We start from the raw sequence: 24,138 nt of genomic DNA, 5'->3' as shown, positions 1-24,138 counted from the left end.
GCATCCGAATCACTAGAGATCTCAATGGTTGGCTCATGAGCCGCTGGGTTAGGATTCTCTGCCTCAACACCTACATTCTCATTCTCCACAGCTACATCATTTTCCTCTAGGTCATTATTTACACTAATTCCCATAGGTTCTTCTGTAACTGAATCCCCAACATGACTTCCTACGATTTTACCGTCTCTAAACCCACTTTCTGCCGCTTCAATAATGGTGGTCAGAATTTCTGAATCATATTTCCATCTACCATCCCAAGTTCCATATTTAGCCAAGTTTGGAGTTCCATTATCAGAATGCATGTCTTTAAACTTTTCCTTGAGTTCTAGGTATGGAAATTTGTTAGGTAAGCAATTAATGATAGTGGCTGCTATGATATCCTTTCTCATTAAGATAGGTTGCCCTTGAACTTTAGCATAATATTCACATCCAAACACAATTTTCTTCACGTAAATATCAGGGGTTTCTATATCAAGTTTCTCGAAGGATCCTATGTTGGTATACTTGGAAAGAAACATTTTATTCCTGAAATAAACAATTCAAGGTCTCACTAACGATTTTCCAGCCAAAACATAAACAAGGTTCAATAAACAATAAGTTTTGTGGAATCAAACAATTCTTTATGCACATGTAAATGTAACACTTAAACAATTAGCACATGCACATACATAACAATCAAGTTCTTATCATTGACTAGCTACTAATGCACATATAATTCTATCTTATATGCCCTTCTTATACTACCCATCTCTCATAAACTAAAGCATTAGAATCATTTATATAACGAAATAAAAGAACGAAAATATAATAAAATTATAACATAGAATAATAACATAAATAAAATATAAAATAAATAAAGTAAAATAAATTAAGGAAATGCATAGCGAATAAATTCGAAAATAAAGTTATTAATTCGAAAAAGATTTATATTTCCTAAATAACGAATTCTAACTCTTGAAACAACTTTTTTTTTTTAAAAAAAAAAATTTGAACTCCTTTAAGAAAATGTATTCATATTATCTTTTTATTTATTTGTTTGAATAATAAATAATAAGAAAAATAAAAATGTCCAAAGTATCACTTTAACTTGGAAAAATAATTTGATTTCGAACGTAAATAAGGAATATCGTATACTTTCAAACAAGGTAAAATGAAATCGGCCCCCCAAAAAAAAAGTACCAATTTTTGAACACTATAATACGTAGAATCTCGATTTTTAAGAAATTTATTTTAAATAACTAGATAGTTAGGCGCCTAAAAATTTATTAAAGTAAAACCTTAGCTCTGATACCACTTTGTAACACCCCGACAATTCTCTCTTTTCTAAAATAATCTTTTAATATAAAACGTAGAGAATTATCAAGGCATTATCGCCCGTGTGAAAACGTAACGGCTTATTCAGAATTTTGCAGCGGAAAACATAAAACTAACTGTAGGTTTATAAATAATCGATTACAGGTTTAGTCCCAAAAATCATCCAACAAAAAATAAGGAAATATAAATAGTACGACAAGTTTAAAGTCCCAATTAACAAACCCAAGTCAACTTAGCAAATCAAAACTAAATACAAGCTCTCTATTCCCGATCCCAATGATGCAACATCTTCAAACCTGCAGATGGACAATGCTTATTGATCCTTAGAGACTGCTCACCAAAGATTGGGTCATCACAGGATCAATAAGGCATAGCCATGATCAACATGCACAAGCAAAAGCACGTAATCAGCAAAGCTGAGTACTACATACTAAATCGATAATAATCCTAACATGATTCTATTAAACGAACAATCCTAACATGGTACTAAATAAAACATAAGCAAGGATAATCAAGATATGTTGACTTGAAGACTATATTTGACTGAACTAGACCTTTGTATCATTAACATTATTTTAATTGAAATAGTCAATGGACTGAGTTGTCTACTAGAAACTTCTTCTTCTTCACTAAGGAAGACGAGGTACGGGCGCGACTCCGTAAACCCCAATGACCTGCGATATCGAGGGACTTTTGAATAAAATAGAACCGGTGATCAATCCGGCCCCAGAAAAAGCCATAGGCGACCCATGACCCCAACTCCTGATTGTCCGACACTTTAGACGTGCACAGTCTAAAGCTATTGCTACTCATGTTCACTTTACATGACTTAACTTTTAATACTTGGTTATGACTCATCAAACATAAATATTATATTCAACAAGTAAACACAACTTCTTTTATCTTTGAATTAAGCAAGTGATCACAGAGATGTCACACAAGACTTATTCCAATTAATTCAACCTTTCCTTTAATACTGATCAACCCCTCTATATGGGTATAAGGTTTCAACTTACTAAACAAGGTCCTCGGCCCTTATAAAGTAGTGAAAAGCTAAAAGGGAACAATAAACAATCAATCTGAATCAATATATATAAATAATAATCTAATGTTCCCAACCAACATGTTCGCATCAATCATCCATACCAACATGCTATAATTCTCATAACGAAATATATATGCTTAACATGTCCATCCAACAATATTAAACATGCACTTTCAACATAACCTAGTTCATCAACAATTTCAACATAACCAAGTTCCTTAATCACTTCGACATAACGAAGTTCATGAATCATTTCAATATGGTTTCAACAAATCACACTCATTCCAAGCACACAGGTATGTACGTACCTTGTGTAAACAAACTGATAGGCCACTTTAACACTTTCAAAAGTCGCCTAGAGAGAATTCTCCGCCTAAAACAATCAAGAAACGTACCCAAATCAATTCCTAATAATTTACAGCAACACTAACGTATTCTAAATACATCCTAAACCTATTTAGAACATTCCCCAATATCGAAACTTAATTACATAATCTCCAAGCATAATAACTATTAAACTAATGATCCCAAAACGTTCTAAACTCCAATAAAACATCCCTTTTAAAATTTCCAGCAATATAGAATAATTTCAAACGTCCACAAAACATAATCAACGTTCTTAAAATCGTAAAAATAATAGCTTTAATAATATATAGTCATTCTATTATGATTTAATCATTAAAAACCTTAAAAATTCACACTTTAATAATTAAAAACTCTTTTTTCAATTCAATTATGTAATCTGAAAATTAAATTATTAATTAAGCATAGTATGTAATCTGAAAATCTAACTTAATCATAAAAGCTTATAATTTATATTCAAGAAACATGAATTAAATTATTAAAACTCCATTAAAACCCTAACTTAACGTAATTAACAAATCTGAAAATAATTAAATTAGTTTCAACAACATATAATCTGAAATTTCATAACTTAATCATAAAAATCATAAATTTAATTCAAGAAACATAAATTAATTTAATAAACAAAATTAAAATAATTAGTTACTTAGGGTTTAAGAAATAACCAAAAAGAGAAGAGGGAAGGGTTGGTCGGCGGATAGATCACGGCGGCGGCAAGGCGGCGGCTTGCGGAGGTTGTCAGGCCTGGTGGTGCGTGCGGTGGTGGTGGCTGCCGCAAACAAACCGAAACAAGAGAATGCTGTGCTTGCGTGGAGGAGGAAGGAGGGACGAGCAAGCCGAATGGGCAGGGCCACGGCGAAGGTGCAGGTGGTGCGGTGCGGTTGGCTTGGTGGTCGCAGCTGGGCCGCGGCGGCTGTGCAAGGAAAAACAGAAGCTTGAGGAGGGGAGAAAAACGGGGATGAAGAAGAAACAGAGAAGGAGAGGAAGGAGAAGGACGACGAAGAAGAAGGAGGTTACCAGCGACGGAGGCGGCGTCCGACGGTGGTGAGGTGGTGGCTGCGCAAGGAGGAGCAAACGAACGTGAAGGAGGAAGAACAGAGAAGGAGGTTTTTGCTTTGTTTTAGTTTTCACGTGAAGTTGAATGAGAGGAAGGGAGTATGGGTTTATTGGTTTATACTATTGGGCTTTACCCATTTGGGCTAGACTTAGGATATTAGTTTTAGGATTTGAATTTAAAACCGAATGAGATCGTTTTCTAAATTCAATCGATTTTCGTAATTCGAATTCTTTTCAACTTAAAATTCAAACATTATTTTTGATTGCACAAACCGTTAAAATATTTAGAATATATTTAAATAAAATTAAATATACATTTGATATATAAATATAATAAAGTTCAAAAATCGTTAAATATTTAGAACATACTTAAAATAAAATAAATATACGTTAATTATATATTTATTACTTAAAATTCATAAATTCTATTTAAATATAAATAATATACGTTAAAATATATTAATAAAATTTATAAATTTACGGGGGATTACACACCAAGTATTCATGCACCCCGATGACAGAGCAAAGACAGCATTCATCACAAGCGCAGGAGTGTTCAACTACAAAATGATGCCTTTCGGCTTGAAAAATGCCGGAGCCACCTACCAGAGGTTAGTTGATCACGTCTTCGCCGACCAGAAAGGGAGGAATGTGGAGGTCTATGTGGATGACTCCATCGTAAAAAGCATCAAGGAGGAAGACCATGTCAAAGACTTGGCAGAGACCTTCGGAAATCTGAGGAAATACAGCATGAAGCTGAACCCAAAAAAATGCGTCTTCGGGGTGAAGTCAGGGAAGTTCCTCGGATTCATGGTGAGCGAAAGAGGAATTGACGCGAACCCAGACAAAGTCCAAGCGACATTGGATTTACCCGAGCCGAAGACCAAGAGAGATGTGCAGAGGCTAACCGGCAGGTTAGCCGCACTAACAAGGTTCATATCAAAAGCCTCGGACAAGGGAGCCCCCTTCTTCAAAGCACTGAAACCAAAGAACCTCCCCGGGGGAGAAGCAGAACCAGTCAAGAGAAAGGGGGTCCCGAGGAAAGTGGATCCCGAACTAATATGGGAACAGGAGCAAAAAGAAGCTTTTCAGCAACTCAGAGCCCACCTAGCTCAACTGCCGACACTGGCCAGACCAAAGGAAGGGGAAACCCTGTACCTATATGTCGCAGTCAGCCCTGGAACCGTCAGCGCAGTGCTTCTTCGGGAAGAAGAGAAAAAGCAACAGCCAATCTACTTCACCAGCCGAACACTCACAGTGGCCGAAACTCGGTACCCGCTCATTGAGAAAGTCGCATATGCAGTAGTGGTAGCTGCACGAAAACTGAGGCCATACTTCGACTCCCACCAAATCATAGTACTAACTGACCAACCGCTCGAGAAAGTACTCGACAAAATAGAAAGGTCAGGAAGATTGGCTGCCTGGGCCTTCGAACTGTCAGAGTTCGGCATCAAATACCAGCCGAGGACAGCAATCAAAGCACAAGCGTTGGCAGACTTCTTGGCCGAGTGCTCATACCAGGAAATGCTGGATGATACGAAAAGCACTTGGGAGGTCTTCACTGACGGATCTTCCACAATAAACGGCTCAGGAGCAGGAGTTGTACTAATCCCCCCGACGGGGAAAAGCATAGAGTATGCATTGAAGTTCGGCTTCAAAGCAACTAACAACGAGGCCGAATATGAGGCTGCAATCGCAGGGATAGAGCTTTGCTTATCCCTGGAGGCCGAGCATGTTTGCCTCAAAACTGATTCCCAGCTTGTAGCCAACCAGATCCGAGGGGAGTATGAGGCCAAATGGCCCAGCATGACAGCTTACTTAGCAAAAATTAAATCCTTAACGTCAAAGTTAAGATCCTTTGAAGTCATCCTCATTCCCCGAGGACAAAACACGCAAGCAGACGCACTGTCAAAACTCGCAAGCTCAACACTCATCGACCTAAACAGGTCGGTCCACGTGGAAGTTCACCAAGAGAGAAGCATTGATTTGCTACCCACCACAGTATGCAGTTTACGTACCGAACCCAGCTGGATGGACGCAGTAGTTGCATACAAAGAAAGGGGAGAACTTCCCGAAGATAAGCTGCAGGCGAGAAAACTGAAAAGATTCAACAAATGGTTCATCATCAGCGCCGAAGGAGAGCTCATGAGGAAATCATTCTCTGCTCCGCTGCTAAAATGTGTGGGTCCAACAGACGCTGACTACATCCTAAGAGAAATCCACCTCGGGATATGCGGAAACCACATCGGAGGCAGGACATTGGCACATAAAGCCCTTCGGGCCGGATACTGGTGGCCCACTATGGTTTCCGAGGCAAAGCAGATGGCAAGGAAATGCGAGAAATGCCAAAAGTTCGCACCAGCCATCCATCAACCAGCTCAAACCCTACAATCAACACTGTATCCCTTACCATTCGCACAGTGGGGGTTAGACATCATTGGTCCCTTCCCCTCAGCTACGAACCAGAAGAAGTGGTTGATTGTAGGAGTCGACTATTTTAGCAAATGGATCGAAGCTGAAGCTGTCTCCTCCATCACCGAACCTCAGGTCCGCAAGTTCATATGGCAGAGCATCATCACAAGGTTCGGCATACCAAGACTGATGGTCTTCGACTGTAACACCCCAACAATCCCCATTTTCTAAAATAACCTCTTTTTAAATATAACTGTAGGGAATTATCAAAGTATTATCGCCCGTGTGAAAACGTTACGGCTTATTCAGAATTTTGCAGCGGAAAACATAAAACTAACTTTTAGGTTCATAAATAATCTATTACATATTAGGTCCAAACCAATTAACTGAATTAAGGAAATACGAATAGTACGACAAATTTCAAATCCAAGTTAACAAATTGAATCACTTAATTAAACGAATAGAACTACAAGCTCTCTAATCCCGATCCCAATGATGCATCATCTTCAAACCTGTAGATGGGCAACGCTTATTGACCCTTAGAGACTGCTCACCAAAGATGGGTCATCACAAGATCAATAAGGCATAGCCATGATCAACACACACAAACAAAGCACGTAATCAGCAAAGCTGAGTACTACATACTAAAACAACAACAATCCTAGCATGATACTATCAAACCCACAACCCTAACATGATACTAATAAATATAAGTAAGGACAGACAAAACATAATAATTTGACGATTATACTTGACTAGACTAGGCTAGACTGGAATAGACTTTTATAACAATAATATTATTTTAATTGAAATAGGCAATGGACCGAGTTTTCTAGCTAGGCGAGGTACGGGCGCGACTCCGTAACCTCAGTGACCTGCGATATCGAGGAACGTTTGACTGAAAATAGGACACGGTGATCAATCCGGTCCGAATGAAAGGCCATGGGCTACCACCATGAACCCCAACTCCTGTTTGTCCGTCACTTTAGACGTGCACAGTCTAAAGCTATTGCTACTCAGTTTCACTTTACATGATTTACAAATTAACACCCTGTTATGACTCAACAATCACATGAGGCATACAACTCACATTTATTTATAACTGTTTTTATCTTGGAATTGAGTAAGTGATCACAAAGGCATCAAACAAGACTCATTCTAATTAACTCCAATCTTTTCTTTAATACTGATCAACCCCTGAATATGGGTATAAGGTTTCAACTTACTAAATAAGGTCCTCCGCCCTCATAAAGTAGTGAAAAGCTAAAAAGGGAACAACAATTAACTGATCTGAATTATATACTAAATAATCTAATGTTCCCAATCAGACATGTTGCATCAATCTTCCATACTAACATGTTATAGTCCTCAAAATGCAATAAAGGTTTAATATGTTCATCCAACAGTATCAAACATGCAATTTCAACCTGACTAAGTTCATCAACAACATTAACATAACCAAGTTCATCAACAATTCAACATGGTTTCAACAATTAGCACACATTCCAAGCACATAAGGTATGTACGTACCTTGTGTAAACAAACTGATAGGCCACTTTAACACTTTCAAAAGTCGCCTAAAGAGAATTCTCCGCCTAAAACAACCAACAAGTAATCTCAATCAACCTCTAATCATTGGCAACCATAATAAAGCATTCTAAATGTATCCTAAACATATTTAGAACTTTCCCCACTATCAAAACTTAAACATTTGATTTCCTAGAATCATGATTATTGAATTAGTGATTGAAATTCGTTGAAAACTTTTGCAAGCATCGTACTTTAAATTTTCAGCAACATAACTAATTTCACACTACTCCCTAAGCTTTGGAATCATAAAAACAATAACTTTAATAATTTATAATCATCCTACCATGATCTCGAAACTATTAAAACCATTAAAATTCATACTTTAATAATTAAAACCATTATTTCAATCAAATTGCATAATTTGAAAATTAAATATATTATTTGAGCATACTACATAAATCTGAAAATCCAATTAACTCATAAAAATCATAAATTTATTAAATCAAATCATGAATTAAATAAACAAAAATAAAATCAAAATATTTAGTTTACTTAGGGTTTAAGAAATAACCAAGAATTAGAGAGGGGAGAGGAGGCTGGCCGGTAGACGGTGGCGGCTTGCGGCGAGGGAGGAGCACGGTGGTTGCGTGCGGTGGTTGCTGCGCGAATATGGTGGTGGTCAGCCACGAAATCGAAGAGCAAGAAATGAACGAAGAACGAAAAATCAAAAGAAAAGGGAGGAGGAAAGAGAAGGCTACCGTGCAAGGCGGTGGTCGAGGTTCGTGGGTGACTGCGCTAGGTGGTGGACGGCGGCACACGGTGGTGCTTTGCGGTGGCTGCGCGAATCAGAACGGAGTCAAGCCATGAGCAAGAACGAAACAAGGAAATACAAAGAGGAAGGAGAAGGAGAGATCGAATGAGAGGGAGAAGGGACTCACCGGCGTCGAGGGCTCAGTCGTGAGGAGGAGGGCCGCGGCGAGGAGAGAGAGTGCAACGGCTGGGAGGTTGTACGTGAAGCAGGAGGGTTTTTCTTCCTTTTTTTTTTCTTTTTTTGGTTTTCCACGTGAAGAGTAGAGAGGAGAAGGGTTTGGTGTTTTGTGTTTTGTGTTTTACATGGAGTAGAAGTGTGGGGTTATGGGTTTATATTATTGGGCTTTATTCAATTGGGCTAGACTTAGGAATTTAGTATTTAGGATTCGAATCCAAAATCGAATTCGTTTTAACGTAAAATTCGAAAATACATTTTGATTTCGTAAATCATTAAAAGTATTCCAAATGAAATAAAATAATTACATTTCAATTACATATTCGTTTCTAAAATCCGTAATTTATGTTTAAATATATATTAAATATATTAAATATTCGTTAAAATATATAACTAAAATGTATAAAATTACGGGGGATTACAATCTACCCCTCTTAAAAGAAGTTTCGTCCCGAAACTTGACACGAAAATTCACATGTTTTTCCAAACTTCTCAACTTATTCTAATTGTAGAAGTACTTTGTGCCACTCTTGTGCACTCTTTTGCCACTAAGAGTTACTTATTATATTCACGAACACATTTCCTTATGCGGAGAATCTATTTACTTGCATCAACATGTAAAGGTTGCTAAAAATTAAGCATAAAATGCATAAAAATACCATAAAAATAGGTAAAAAGCGCGAATTTCTATCGCATTCTACCCCCCTTAAAGAAAACGAGTTACGCCCTCGTAACTCACCTCAGAAAATAACTCTGGATACTTGATCTTCATGTCATCTTCGGCTTCCCACGTTGCCTCTTCGTACTCGTGGTTCGACCAAAGCACTTTCACTATGCTGACGTCCTTATTGCGTGTACTACGCACTTTTCTATCAAGGATTTTCACAGGCCTTTCTTCGTATGTGAGGCTACTATCAATCTGAATTCTCTCAGGCTCTAAGATATGACGCTCATCAGGGATATAGCGCTTTAGTTGGGAAATGTGAAACACGTCGTGCATCTTTTCGAACTCCATTGGCAAGGCTAACTTGTATGCTACTTTCCCTATTCGTTGCAGAATCTCATATGGGCCTACATACTTGGCACTTAGCTTGCCCTTCTTCCCAAATCTCATCACACCCTTGGTTGGTGATACTTTCAAGAACACTTTATCACCTACTGCAAATTCATCATCTCTTCTTTTCAAATCAGCATAACTCTTTTGCCTATCCTGGGCAGCTTGAATTCTAGCCTGAATTATTTTCACATTCCTTACAGTCTCCTCAATGAATTCCGTTCCCAAGACTATATTTTCACTGAAATCATTCCAGCAGGTGGGACTTCTACATTTTCTCCCATATAGTGCCTCAAAAGGTGCCATCTTAATGCTTGCATGGTAGCTATTGTTGTATGAAAATTCGATCAAGTCTAGATGGTCTTCCCAACTACCCTTAAAGTCGATCGCACAAGCCCTCAACATATCTTCCATAGTCTGGTTAGTTCTCTCAGTCTGACCATCGGTTGCAGGGTGGAAAGCAGTGCTCATTTTCAAAGTTGTCCCAAGGTTCAACTGGACCTTTTGCCAAAATTTCGAGAGGAATCTTGAGTCACGGTCTGAGATGATATCGGTTGGGACCCCATGCAACCTCACTACATGCTTAATGTATGTCCTTGCAAGCTGTTTCTTTTTCCAAGTCTCTTTAATCGGAATGAACACGGCTGATTTTGTTAGACGATCCACAATCACCCAAATGGTATCATTTCCGTTCTTTGATCTAGGCAAGGCAGTAACAAAATCCATAGAAATGGAATCCCACTTCCATCCAGGCACTTCTAAAGGTTGAACTTTCCCCATGGTCTTTTGTGGTCTATTTTGACTTTCTGACAGGTTAGGCATCTAGACACAAACTCAGCAACTTCCCGTTTCATATTAGGCCACCAATAGATTTGTTTCAGGTCTTTGTACAACTTGTCACCCCCAGGGTGCACAGAATATGGAGTATTATGCCCCTCGTCCATAAGACGTCTCTTGAGTTCTTCACACTTTTGTGGTACGCACCATCTCCCTTTGAACCTCAAACTACCATCTTCATGAATCTTGAAATCTACTTCTTTCCCTTGACCCATCTTTTCTTTGATTTTCTCTAGGCACTCATCCCCAGCTTGACTTTCTCTAATCTCCTCGAATATAGACAACCCCAATGATAATGCACCCAGTTTTGCTTTGGTTTCCCAGGGTTTACTATTTCCAGGCTAAGTCTCTGCATGTCTCGACACAACTCTTCAGGCACTACCAAGACATTCATACTATGGCTAGATTTTCTACTCAATGCATCGGCAACTACGTTTTCTTTCCCCTCATGGTACTGGATGTTCAAATCATAGTCTTTGATCAACTCTAACCAACTTCTTTGTCTCATGTTGAGATCTTTCTGGGTGAAAATGTATTTTAGGCTTTTGTGGTCTGTGAAGATCTTACATGTTGCCCCATAGAGGTAATGTCTCCAAATTTTCAAAGCGAAAACAATCGCAGCTAGCTCTAGATCGTGGGTAGGGTAATTAGCCTCATATGGTTTTAATTGACGCGACGCATACGCAATCACCTTCCCATTTTGCTGTAATACACACCCCAACCCATTCTTCGACGCATCATTATATACCTCAAACCCTTCATTCCCATCAGGCAAGGTTAAAACAGGTGCTGAGGTTAAACGTTCTTTGAGAATTTGGAAGGCTTCCTCACATTTTTCGCTCCACTCAAATTTTGATTCTTTCTTCATCAAGTTGGTCATGGGTCTTGCTATTTTTGAGAAATCTCTCACAAATCTCCTATAATACCCAGCTAGACCTAAGAAACTCCGAATATCAGACACATTCTTCGGGGTAGGCCACTCACTCACAGCTTGAATCTTGGCAGGATCCACAGAGACTCCTTCCTTTGACACATAATGCCCCAAAAATGCTACCTTTTCCAGACGGAACTCGCACTTAGAGAACTTTGCATACAACTGGTTCTTCCTAAGCGTCTCCAAGATAACCCTCAAATGTTCGTCATGTTCCTTTTCATTCCTCGAATAGATCAGAATATCATCAATGAATACCACCACAAACTTATCTAGGAACTCATGGAAAATCCTATTCATCAGATCCATAAAGATGGCGGGTGCATTGGTTAACCCAAAAGGCATTACTGTAAACTCATAATGACCATAACGAGTCCTAAATGCAGTCTTAGGAATGTCTTTTTCAGCTACCCTCAATTGGTGATATCCCGAACGCAAATCAATCTTTGAGAATACACTTGCCCCGTTCAACTGGTCAAACAGGTCATCTATCCTAGGCAAAGGATATTTGTTTTTGATTGTTACGTTGTTCAACTCTCTATAATCAATACATAGCCGCATACTCCCATCTTTCTTTTTGACAAACAATACTGGGGCTCCCCACTGTGATGCACTAGGCCTAATGTACCCCTTGTCGAACAAATCCTGCAATTGTGTCTTTAACTCACTCATTTCTGGGGGTGCCATCCTATAAGGTGCTTTGGATATAGGTGCAGTTCCGGGATTTAACTCTATGGTAAATTCAAGGGTTCTAGCCGGTGGCATACCCGGAATCTCATCCGGAAATACATCTACAAATTCTCTTACGACTGTGACATCCTCTATCTTTACCCCAACTTTCTTACTCACATCTTGGACACTACAGAAAAATAGTTCACACCCTTTATTGACCAGTTTCCTCACTTGTAATGCGGAGATCACCCCAAAGTTCCTAGACTTCCCAAAACGTCGATATGATATTGACTTCCCAGTAGGGTTCTTTAGGCTTACTTTCTGAATCTCACAATCTATCCTGGCCTTGTATAAGCTTAGCCAATCCATCCCCAGAATCACATCTAGTTCCCCCAAACTAAATTCTATCAAATTAGATGGAAAAGTGCAATCTTTTATCTTCAAAGGCAAGTTCTTAAATAATTTCGTACACCTTATGGTTGCACCAGTAGGCATACTAACAGGTAAATCAATTGCCTCAAAATCTACTAACTTCAAACTTTTAACAATAGAGGACGAAATAAAAGAATAAGTTGCCCCTGAATCAAACAACGTTTTAACAGGTAAGGAGTGAACAGAGAAAGTACCCGAAACTACGTCTGCAGAACGTTCAGCTTCATTTCTACTCATTACGAACAGCTTTCCGGGAGCCTTGATGTTATTGTTGTTTCCATTGGCAGGTTTGTTTTGGTTTCCCTGGTTGTTTGGTGCCCCAGCAGGCTTCGAACCTTGGTTCCCCGAATGGTTAAACCCTGGTTTCCCTTGGTTACTACTCCCGCTACCATTCTGCTCTCTCTTCTGCTTTGTAAAGCACTCATACTCTCTATGCCCCTTCTTACGACAGTAGTTGCAAGTTACCAATTCCCCCTTACAGTCCTTCCCAGGGTGATTGTTGTTGCACATCTTACAGTGATGCACTCTGTTAGGCTGGTTTTTGTTGTTATAGTTATTCCCCTGGTTGTTTCTTCCCTGGAAATTACCATTACCATTACCATTACCATTACCATTACCATTCCCATTTCCATTTCTATTCCTTTTGAAGTTCCCCTGACTTCCCCCAGCATTAAACTCTTTCCTTTTATCCCCAACAACAATATTCTTTTTGTCTCTCCTAGTCTGAAGGCCATAGATATAAGCAGCTCTCCCATAAACAATGTCTAAGGACGTAAAGGTTTCCCCGCCTAATCCCAGTTGGATCTCATCGGTTAACCCTTGCTCAAACCTCTGAGCCTTTAGTTCCTCAGTAGCTACCACCTCAGGTGCAAACCTCGAGAAGGCTATAAACTTACTGTAGTATTCAGCAATGGTCATATTCCCCATCCTAAGGTTGATAAATTCCTGGGCTTTCTGCTTCCTCATAAAAGGAGGATAAAACTTCCCCCTCAAAGCAACAATAAAAGAATCCCAATTGAATCCCTCAGCAGCGCTTAGTCTAGTCCCATTTTCCCTCCACCAAAGGTCGGCCTCATCTTTCAGGTAGAGGACAGCTTGGCCTACTTTCATATGCTCAGGACAGTTTACCGCCCCAAATAGTTTCTCAAATTCCCTGATCCAGTTTTCAAGGAAGGTGGGGTCTGCCTGCCCCTTAAAGTATGGTGGTTTAACTTTCGCAAGCCTTTCAAACATGTCCCCTGCAGAATCGGGACGCTCAGTTCTTTCCTGGGTTAGTTTTTCCGCCAAGAGGCGAATAGCAGCAGCTAGGTCACTATTATTGGCCATCCTAGAGCGCGACCTGAAATTTATATGCTCTAATTCAGGTTCAAAACTTTACTTACATTATCCTCTAGCAATGCAATATCACATTAACATTCAAAATGCACACGAAATGAACAATCATGTAAAACATTCAACTGAGAGACAAGGAATAACTTCAATCATCACGAATAATAAGTTAGAATAAAAGAAGAAAACATTCCCCTTGCGTGCCTGTAAAACTCTGATCCTTTAGATAGTCAATAATCTAACTTTTATTCCTCAGAAGAATGTCAATAACAATCCTAAATATTAACACACACCTGTTCTCAAAATAAGGTAAAAAGGTTCTACGATATAAACATAAACTATGGTTGGGCGGATTGTCCAACATTTTTCTCACACACAACTAAATATGTAAGCAAAGCTAAAGGGAAACATCATCAGACTTGTCCTTTGATTCGCTATAACCTTCTAGGGTGAATAACTCATATTTAAGTTCATCATCGTCATCCATATCAAAATAATAAGCTTCTTTTCTTGGCCTAGAGGATCTTCGTAGACCTTGAAGTTGATGATTAGCTTCCTCTGGCTCAGGCTCAGGCTCAGGTTCATGTTCGGGCTCAAACTCAAACTCAGGTTCAACCTCCAATTCATGTTCGAACTCAAACTCAAATTCTTGTTCGAACTCAAACCCAAATTCATGCTCAAACTCAGGCTCCGAATCCCTTTCAGGTCTCAAAACAGCTTGATAAATATCGACCCTAGTTTGCCCTCTAGCACGATCAAATTCACGAAGGGCTTCATCATCACTATCCGGTTCTCCTGCTCTTAAAACTCGACGCAGAACAAGTTCATGGCTGGTGTAACTGTTAATGTCAGACTCGTAATCCATTTCATTTTCATCGTCGCTTAGAACAATAGGGTTAGAATTGCTTCCTATTCTATTTCCTTGTATGCCAGACATGATTAGTGATCTATAACAATTAAACATAGTTTCTATGTTAGTAATTAGTACTCTCGCTTACCGTATGATCCCACAATACACAACAAGTAAGAATATGTATTAATGTCAAGCATAGGAAAGACACGACAGTTAGCAGGTAGAGAAATTACAATCATGTTGACATAATGCAGACACAATGCTTCTATTCTATATGCCCTTTCCTATACTACCCAACTCTCAAAATAATCATAGCATATCAAACATTGAAGCATAAAAGAATAAAACACGAATGATTTATAAGAATTTGATTGATTAAAAGAATAATTATTAAACGATAAATAATTAAATTATATATATATATATATATATATATATATATATATTTTTTTTTACGGTACTGTAGCAGCAGCAGCAGTAAATTTTTTTTTTTTTTTTTTTTTTTTTTTTTTTTTTTTTTTGAAATATTAATTTGAATTTCAAAAGAATCGAAATACATTAATTCGCATAACCAAAAACGTATTTCAAAGCACGATTCAAGAGTCAATATTAAAATAAATTCAAACATTTCTAGCTAATAACTTTAAATTTATTCACTAGTATGAAATTACTTTTACGTAACTAATTAGTTGGTTAGGCGCCTAAGATATAAAAGGTAGACACGAAATGTCAGTAAAACCTTTAGCTCAAAAATACCACTTTGTAACACCCCAACAATCCCCATTTTCTAAAATAACCTCTTTTTAAATATAACTGTAGGGAATTATCAAAGTATTATCGCCCGTGTGAAAACGTTACGGCTTATTCAGAATTTTGCAGCGGAAAACATAAAACTAACTTTTAGGTTCATAAATAATCTATTACATATTAGGTCCAAACCAATTAACTGAATTAAGGAAATACGAATAGTACGACAAATTTCAAATCCAAGTTAACAAATTGAATCACTTAATTAAACGAATAGAAATACAAGCTCTCTAATCCCGATCCCAATGATGCATCATCTTCAAACCTGTAGATGGGCAACGCTTATTGACCCTTAGAGACTGCTCACCAAAGATGGGTCATCACAGGATCAATAAGGCATAGCCATGATCAACACACACAAACAAAGCACGTAATCAGCAAAGCTGAGTACTACATACTAAAACAACAACAATCCTAGCATGATACTATCAAACCCACAACCCTAACATGATACTAATAAATATAAGTAAGGACAGACAAAACATAATAATTTGACGATTATACTTGACTAGACTAGGCTAGACTGGACTAGACTTTTATAACAATAATATTATTTTAATTGAAATAGGCAATGGACCGAGTTTTCTAGCTAGGCGAGGTACGGGCGCGACTCCGTAACCTCAGTGACCTGCGATATCGAGGAACGTTTGACTGAAAATAGGACACGGTGATCAATCCGGTCCGAATGAAAGGCCATGGGCTACCACCATGAACCCCAACTCCTGTTTGTCCGTCAATTTAGACGTGCACAGTCTAAAGCTATTGCTACTCAGTTTCACTTTACATGATTTACAAATTAACACCCTGTTATGACTCAACAATCACATGAGGCATACAACTCACATTTATTTATAACTGTTTTTATCTTGGAATTGAGTAAGTGATCACAAAGGCATCAAACAAGACTCATTCCAATTAACTCCAATCTTTTCTTTAATACTGATCAACCCCTGAATATGGGTATAAGGTTTCAACTTACTAAATAAGGTCATCCGCCCTCATAAAGTAGTGAAAAGCTAAAAAGGGAACAACAATTAACTGATCTGAATTATATACTAAATAATCTAATGTTCCCAATCAGACATGTTGCATCAATCTTCCATACTAACATGTTATAGTCCTCAAAATGCAATAAAGGTTTAATATGTTCATCCAACAGTATCAAACATGCAATTTCAACCTGACTAAGTTCATCAACAACATTAACATAACCAAGTTCATCAACAATTCAACATGGTTTCAACAATTAGCACACATTCCAAGCACACAGGTATGTACGTACCTTGTGTAAACAAACTGATAGGCCACTTTAACACTTTCAAAAGTCGCCTAAAGAGAATTCTCCGCCTAAAACAACCAACAAGTAATCTCAATCAACCTCTAATCATTGGCAACCATAATAAAGCATTCTAAATGTATCCTAAACATATTTAGAACTTTCCCCACTATCAAAACTTAAACATTTGATTTCCTAGAATCATGATTATTGAATTAGTGATTGAAATTCGTTGAAAACTTTTGCAAGCATCGTACTTTAAATTTTCAGCAACATAACTAATTTCACACTACTCCCTAAGCTTTGGAATCATAAAAACAATAACTTTAATAATTTATAATCATCCTACCATGATCTCGAAACTATTAAAACCATTAAAATTCATACTTTAATAATTAAAACCATTATTTCAATCAAATTGCATAATCTGAAAATTAAATATATTATTTGAGCATACTACATAAATCTGAAAATCCAATTAACTCATAAAAATCATAAATTTATTAAATCAAATCATGAATTAAATAAACAAAAATAAAATCAAAATATTTAGTTTACTTAGGGTTTAAGAAATAACCAAGAATTAGAGAGGGGAGAGGAGGCTGGCCGGTAGACGGTGGCGGCTTGCGGCGAGGGAGGAGCACGGTGGTTGCGTGCGGTGGTTGCTGCGCGAATATGGTGGTGGTCAGCCACGAAATCGAAGAGCAAGCAATGAACGAAGAACGAAAAATCAAAAGAAAAGGGAGGAGGAAAGAGAAGGCTACCGTGCAAGGCGGTGGTCGAGGTTCGTGGGTGACTGCGCTAGGTGGTGGACGGCGGCACACGGTGGTGCTTTGCGGTGGCTGCGCGAATCAGAACGGAGTCAAGCCATGAGCAAGAACGAAATAAGGAAATACAAAGAGGAAGGAGAAGGAGAGATCGAATGAGAGGGAGAAGGGACTCACCGGCGTCGAGGGCTCAGTCGTGAGGAGGAGGGCCGCGGCGAGGAGAGAGAGTGCAACGGCTGGGAGGTTGTACGTGAAGCAGGAGGGTTTTTCTTCCTTTTTTTTTTTCCTTTTTTTGGTTTTCCACGTGAAGAGTAGAGAGGAGAAGGGTTTGGTGTTTTGTGTTTTGTGTTTTACATGGAGTAGAAGTGTGGGGTTATGGGTTTATATTATTGGGCTTTATTCAATTGGGCTAGACTTAGGAATTTAGTATTTAGGATTCGAATCCAAAATCGAATTCGTGTTAACGTAAAATTCGAAAATACATTTTGATTTCGTAAATCATTAAAAGTATTCCAAATGAAATAAAATAATTACATTTCAATTACATATTCGTTTCTAAAATCCGTAATTTATGTTTAATTATATATTAAATATATTAAATATTCGTTAAAATATATAACTAAAATGTATAAAATTACGGGGGATTACATCGACCACGAGAAACAGTTCGACAACATCCCGTTGCAAAAATGGTGCAAACAGTTCGGCATACACCTAGCTTACTCGGCAGTTTGCCACCCACAAAGCAACGGGCAAGCCGAAGCTGCTAACAAACTCATCCTCAATGCACTCAAGAAAAGAGTCGAGGATGACAAAAACAAGTGGTTAGAAGAGCTACCCGGAACGCTATGGTCCCTTCGGACCACCGAGAAAGAAGCTACCGGGCAAACACCGTTCCACCTTGTATACGGATCCGAAGCTGTCATCCCTGTGGAAATCGGAACAGAAATCCTGAGGATCCAGGCATACAACAGGTATGATGGGCTCCAAGGAGAAAGCAACAACCAACTTCTGTCCGAAACTCTCGATCTACTGGACGAAGCTCGGAACGATGCAAGGACACTCAACGCAGCCTATTTGCAAAGGGTCAACAAGCATTACAACCGAAGAGTCAACGCCAGACCCCTAAAAGTCGGTGATCTAGTGCTCAGAAACGCCGCCTCGGTTCAGAAAGGACGGATCCATGGCAAACTCTCAGCCACTTGGGAAGGACCATACATCATCCATTCCGAAAAAAGGCCAGGCACGTTTATGCTGAAACAGTTAGATGGAACAATTTTGAAGAACCATTGGAATACCGATGTTCTCAAGAAATATTTTGTATGATCTCTGTCTGTAAACCAAGTAAGTTGTTTAATGAGAAGAGGAAAGCCATTGGCACCATGTGTTTCATTAAACTTATCTCTATATTTATTGTCCCCTTATATATATGCAGCCTCGGATCTGATCAATCCGAGACTAAAAACAGGTTGATTTTGCCCATTCCTTGATAAAATGCAAGAAATGACCAAGTCATACACTTCAGGGAATCGTCCAGAATCCTCGGATTCGCGATAACCAAATAAAACTTGTTCGCCACAAACAGTCGCTCGAATCAAGTTATAAAACTCCGGCTCAGATCCACGGATCGCCAAAGGCATAACTAAGAGGCAGACTAGCGATCTCTTGCCCAGGTTTCCGAACCACAAGAGATCGGAAGAACAATCCAGACCTCTGAGCAGATCGACGGATTTGAAGAGTCTGGAAACTAAAGAGTCTCTTAGCAGATCTACGGATTTGAAGAACTCGCAAAATTAAAGAGTCTCTTAGCAGATCTACGGATTTGAAGAACTCGCAAAATTAAAGAGTCTCTTAGCAGATCTACGGATTTGAAGAACTCGCAAAACTAAAGATTCTCTTAGCAAATCTACGGATTTGAAGAGCTCGCAAAGTTAAAAAGTCTCTTAACAGATCTACGGATTTAAAGAGCTCGCAAGATCAAAAGGTTTTTAGCAAGTCTACAGAAAGAAGAGCTCGAAAAATCTACGGATTCAAAGACCTAAAATTGCGAAGGTACAAAATTGAAAAGAAGCAGCCAAGTAACAAACATTCATTTTTTATTCAATATTTGGGGGGAGTACAAATACATTGAAAACCTCAAAAATTGAAAACAAAATGAAACAGTTAAAATCGGCAGCCATCAACAGACAATACCGGCCTACCGAAGTACTAAAGAAAAACAAAAGGAAATGAGTACAACGCAGCGCCGAGGCAAAAGGGGGAAAGGCAAGCACATGTTCGGAAGTCCTCAACTGGAACCGACCGACTCTGAAGAAGACGACTGCCCGAATCCCTAACTCTTGGGAGTCTCAGGAGCAGCCCCCAGGGGAGCATCCTTCGAAGAACCCCCAGCAGTAGTGTCACCTTCGGAAGTCGCCTTCTGGGCCCGAGCCTCTGCTAGAGCAGCTTGGCGTTCAGCTTCAGCTTCGTCTCGATCGGCCTGGCACTCCACCAAGTGATCCTGGGCCCTCATCCAGAGCGGAACCTTCTCATTCCAAGGGAAATGAGGCATATGCTTCGCAAACATGCGCCGAGCACCCAGGATGCCATTCCAGTATTGCTCTCTACACTGATCAGCAGTATAGAGGTCAACTCGCTCTTGCTCCAACTTCCGAATGGCCGCATCCTTCTCTCGGATCTTCAGCTGGAGAACGGGCACCTTGTCAGCTTGATTCTGAACAATCTCCCGATGCTTGACAAACTGCTGAAGCCTCGCCTCCGCTTCCTGGCTCTACTTAACGGCCGCCTCAAATTTAGAAGTCATCTCCTTGAGAAGACTGTCCTTTTCTTCAAGTTCGCTCGCAAACTTGGCGGCCATTTCTTTCCTCTCCTGGTCGAAGGAAGCTATCTTTTCAGCATCCTCCTCGACCTGGAAAGTAAGCTTCCCAACTTCGGCCCCGATCTGCTCAGCCGATTCCCTAGCCTCACGACTGTACTGAAGGTACAGTTGCTTGACCTCCACCAGCTCGGCGAAGAGCTGCCCAGCCTTCTGGTCCAAGATAGGGATATCACGAGCATAAGCCTCCTGATATCTCCTCAGTTGTCTCTCCTCAACCGAGCTACACTCGGAAGCGAACGAGGACCAGAAAACAGCCTGGGAAAGAAGAAAAGATGAGGAAAAGTAAAAAAAAAAAAAAAAAAAAAAAAAAAAAAAAACGGAACTCAAAAGGGAAAATCCAACACTTACCTCATTCAGATAGTATTGGGCCATCATAGCTGGGTCCTCTCCTCAGCTCCAGGAACCCTCCACTGCGGGTTGGCCCGAAGAAGATTCTCCCGTGCAGCTTCGGGACCCACCAAAGATCCCACATGAGCCATGGGGTTCTCCCCCAAAACCGGAGCTCTAGCATAGCGAGCCATCGCCTCCCTTACCTCCTCGGGGATCCGTTTCAGCGGAACATCCGAGCAAGGGTCAGCGTGGATCAGTCTATCCAGGGCCGAGGTCGAAGTAGAACCCAAGGTCGAATGGCGCCTCTTCCTCGTCAGACCCTGTTCGGGCTGCTCCTCCTCAGCAGAAGGAACCTCCTTCTCAGCTTCGGGAACCTCAATATGAGCTTCGGTGAGGTCCACCATCTCCTTATCTGGACTTTTCTCTCTTTCGAGAGAAACGTCAGCAGATTCCTCCTTCTGCTCGACCACAATAGGGGCACCCGAGCCAGGAACAAGGTCGGCTTCAATCGCCTCCATCACCTTGGTGATATCCTGGATCTCGATCCCTAGAGCAGTAGACGGCTTCAGCGGAGAGGGGATGGTATCTTCCTCAGCCAACGGTTGATCCACGGGCGGCGGCTCCGCAACCACCACACTCTTCAACTTCTGCCCTGGCAAGGGCATGAAGTGAAGGAGATTCTTGGGAGGAGGCATGTCTTCCGAAACCGTTTCCTACAAAACAGGCGTTCAGAGATCAGCCTCAAGGAGAAAGAAAAAGAAGGGAAAAACGGACTACAAAAACTCCAAGTCAGAGCAAATACCTTCTCCGAGGACTGAGAAGCTTTCGCTTTCTTCGGATGCGCGGAAGGCCTCAAAAGAGTTGATCCCTTCCTTTTGCGTTGATCCTAAACAGAGGAGACCAAGGGTCAATAAACGTAAAAGAAGACAAAGGAAGAAATAAAGAAAAACCGTGAAGTACCCGGTTCCTAGATAAAGAGATATCTATCCGAGCCGGAGATGAAACCGAAGGAACGGCACGCGGCACAGTGTCAGTCCCAGGACCCTATAAAGATGGTCCAGGACCAAGACGTTAGCCGACGGCCAACCAGAAAGAAAGATGGAAACAAAAAACTTCGGGATATAGAAACACTCACCGGATCTGAGGTTGTCCTCAAATCAGGAAGCACGACCTTCACTGGAACAGCTTCGGGAGAAGAGGCAGAATCCCACGGATCAGCTCGAACTTCAGATATCCGAGCGACACCAGACGGAGACAGCACGTAATCCTTCAAGCGAGGATTACGAGGATTCTCTTTCCCGAACTTGTAATCAGGAGCCGAGTCGTGAATAGTCTTCAGATCCAAAGAGATGCCCAAAACCACAGGATCAATGCAGCTAAAGCCGTACTCTGCAGAAACAAAGCACAAAACAAAATCAATAAAACGAGACAAAAAGGAGGAGGACAAAACTTACTAAAGCACGGTCCCAGCCGAAAGACACCTACCCCTGTCAAAAATCCTGCTGAGACCGGCAACAGCAAGAATGTCCTCCCGCAAGATATAGTTGAGGTTCGGGAGCCAGTTAGACGGCAGTTTGTAGTTGTCCTCCCGAGCCAAAAACCACTGGAGGAGATCCACGTAGTGGTGATGGTTCCGATCCGGAGCAGCCACGCTTCGCATATCAGGATCAGGAGTCACAAACCACTTCGGAGGGCGATAAAAATTGGGATGCTTCGGATCTGTCGGCACACGAACGAACAACCACTCCGTCTTCCAATTATGGTCAGAGCTGAGGTAAGGGTAGGCCGTAATGTAGTTCGGCTCCCCCTTTCTTCGGGACTTTTTGTTGATGATGGTCCACCAACCATACCCATCCCCCTTGGAAGCGTGATTGAAAGACAGATCGTGGAGATCCCGAAACACGGCGACAGAGCAGGGAAAGTTAACGAAATCGCACACCCATCTAAATCCGATGATGTGCCTCATAGATTTGGGGGTAAGTTGGGCCAAACTGATGTTGTACGACACCAGGAGCTCGGAAATGAAGGGATCCAAGGGAAAGCGGAGACCGTTCTCCAAGTGATGAGTATACACAGAGATGAACCCCCTCGGCGGATGAGTCACCCGAGGACGCTCCTGATCGGGAAGTTCGCACCAGTACCCCAAGGCGTGCTGGATTCCGTATAACTCTTCGGCCCTCCGATGGTAGTTCCCCAGCTTCGCCTCCACCAACCAGTCACCACTGACCGATTTCTCCAACGGACCATCGATCTTAGTGGTCTCATGCAAGATCGGGGCATACTTGCCCTGCGGATCAGCTTCAGTCCAATGAACTGGAAACTCAGGGTAAGGACGGCGCACACCCGAAGAACCAGCTTTCTTACCAGAAGTTGCGCGTTCAGACACGCTAGACCCGCCAGCAACATCATCTTTGGAAGCATCCCAACCAGTCGAACGCCTCTCCACCGGCCTCTCCGAAGGCCGACCCCTCGAAGTTTTCGGTAACCTTCCCGAAGGCACGTTCTCCCTCTCACTAGAGGAGCCAACAACGAACTTGCTTTTGCCCCTATTCTTGGCCATGGTCGCGAATTCTCGGCCTAGGGTTTAGATTGAGGGGTAGAAGGAAAAACGAAGAGGAAAGGAGAATTCAGAAACAAATTACCTTTTTCCGAAGCGGAATTCGCCGATAAAACGAACAACCCAAGTTCCCGAAGTCTAAAGCTGGCCGAAATCCGTAGATCTGAAGAAATTTGAAAACTGCGATCGCCGGAATTTAGAGAAGAGAATAAGTTTGAAAGAAGGAGTAAAAAGTTCGAAAGGAGCAAAGCACCCAGTATTTATAGAAAAGAAAGGGGGCGCATCAACTTCCTCAACCCATGATCTCCACGACACAATACAACTCCCAACACTTGTCATCAATGCAAATCATCCCTTTTCAAAAAAGAGAGGGAACTTTCGGACTTCTGACAGCTGGAAACCCACCCATTTAATTCTAAATGGACCGGGTCTGGGGGGCATGTTGTTTGGGCTCCCAATTGATTCTCAATTGGGCCACTAAGTCCAAAGCCCAATGGCTCTAAACAAACAGCATCAAACCTACCAATGGCTAGTCAGCCATCCATCAAGGCCCAAGGCCCAAAAGCAATAAATGACCTATGGGCATTTATTATGCAAACACTATAAATAGGCCGCCAAGGCTCACACCTCAAGGTACGTCCAATTTATCGCCTTAAGACTACTCTTCTAGAGAACTTCTCTCTAGAATCCGAGCATCGTTCTTACTTAGG

The 24,138-nt window shown here is 40.7% G+C and overlaps 1 protein-coding gene and 1 long non-coding RNA gene across 2 annotated transcripts; both read right to left on the bottom strand.

Annotated features, from left to right (window-relative positions):
• Positions 1-1,175: 1,175 nt before the first annotated feature.
• LOC130460877 (uncharacterized) lies at positions 1,176-3,884 on the bottom strand. Its single transcript, XR_008921067.1, has 4 exons — positions 3,740-3,884; positions 3,388-3,635; positions 2,668-2,732; positions 1,176-1,644 (listed from the first exon to the last, which is right to left on the bottom strand). It is a non-coding gene; the product is annotated as an uncharacterized lncRNA (long non-coding RNA).
• An 11,456-nt stretch (positions 3,885-15,340) lies between these two features.
• Positions 15,341-23,984, bottom strand: LOC110775488 (uncharacterized). Its single transcript, XM_056828600.1, has 5 exons — positions 17,841-23,984; positions 17,661-17,738; positions 17,474-17,561; positions 16,903-16,967; positions 15,341-15,919 (listed from the first exon to the last, which is right to left on the bottom strand). Exon 1 carries the CDS (start codon positions 23,429-23,431, stop codon positions 22,325-22,327), a length of 1,107 nt encoding a protein of 368 aa, XP_056684578.1. The 5' UTR covers positions 23,432-23,984; the 3' UTR covers positions 15,341-15,919; positions 16,903-16,967; positions 17,474-17,561; positions 17,661-17,738; positions 17,841-22,324.
• Positions 23,985-24,138: the final 154 nt, after the last annotated feature.

Source organism: Spinacia oleracea, chromosome 5 (genome assembly GCF_020520425.1).
Source record: "Spinacia oleracea cultivar Varoflay chromosome 5, BTI_SOV_V1, whole genome shotgun sequence".
Taxonomy (NCBI): Eukaryota; Viridiplantae; Streptophyta; class Magnoliopsida; order Caryophyllales; family Amaranthaceae; genus Spinacia; species Spinacia oleracea.
The sequence above is the reverse complement of the archived record's forward strand: the minus strand, read 5'-3'. Positions and strand labels throughout refer to the sequence as shown.

Bases quoted from the DNA above. Each gene is read 5' to 3' on its own strand.
- LOC110775488 (XM_056828600.1), bottom strand. From the start codon at position 23,431: ATGGCCAAGAATAGGGGCAAAAGCAAGTTCGTTGTTGGCTCCTCTAGT.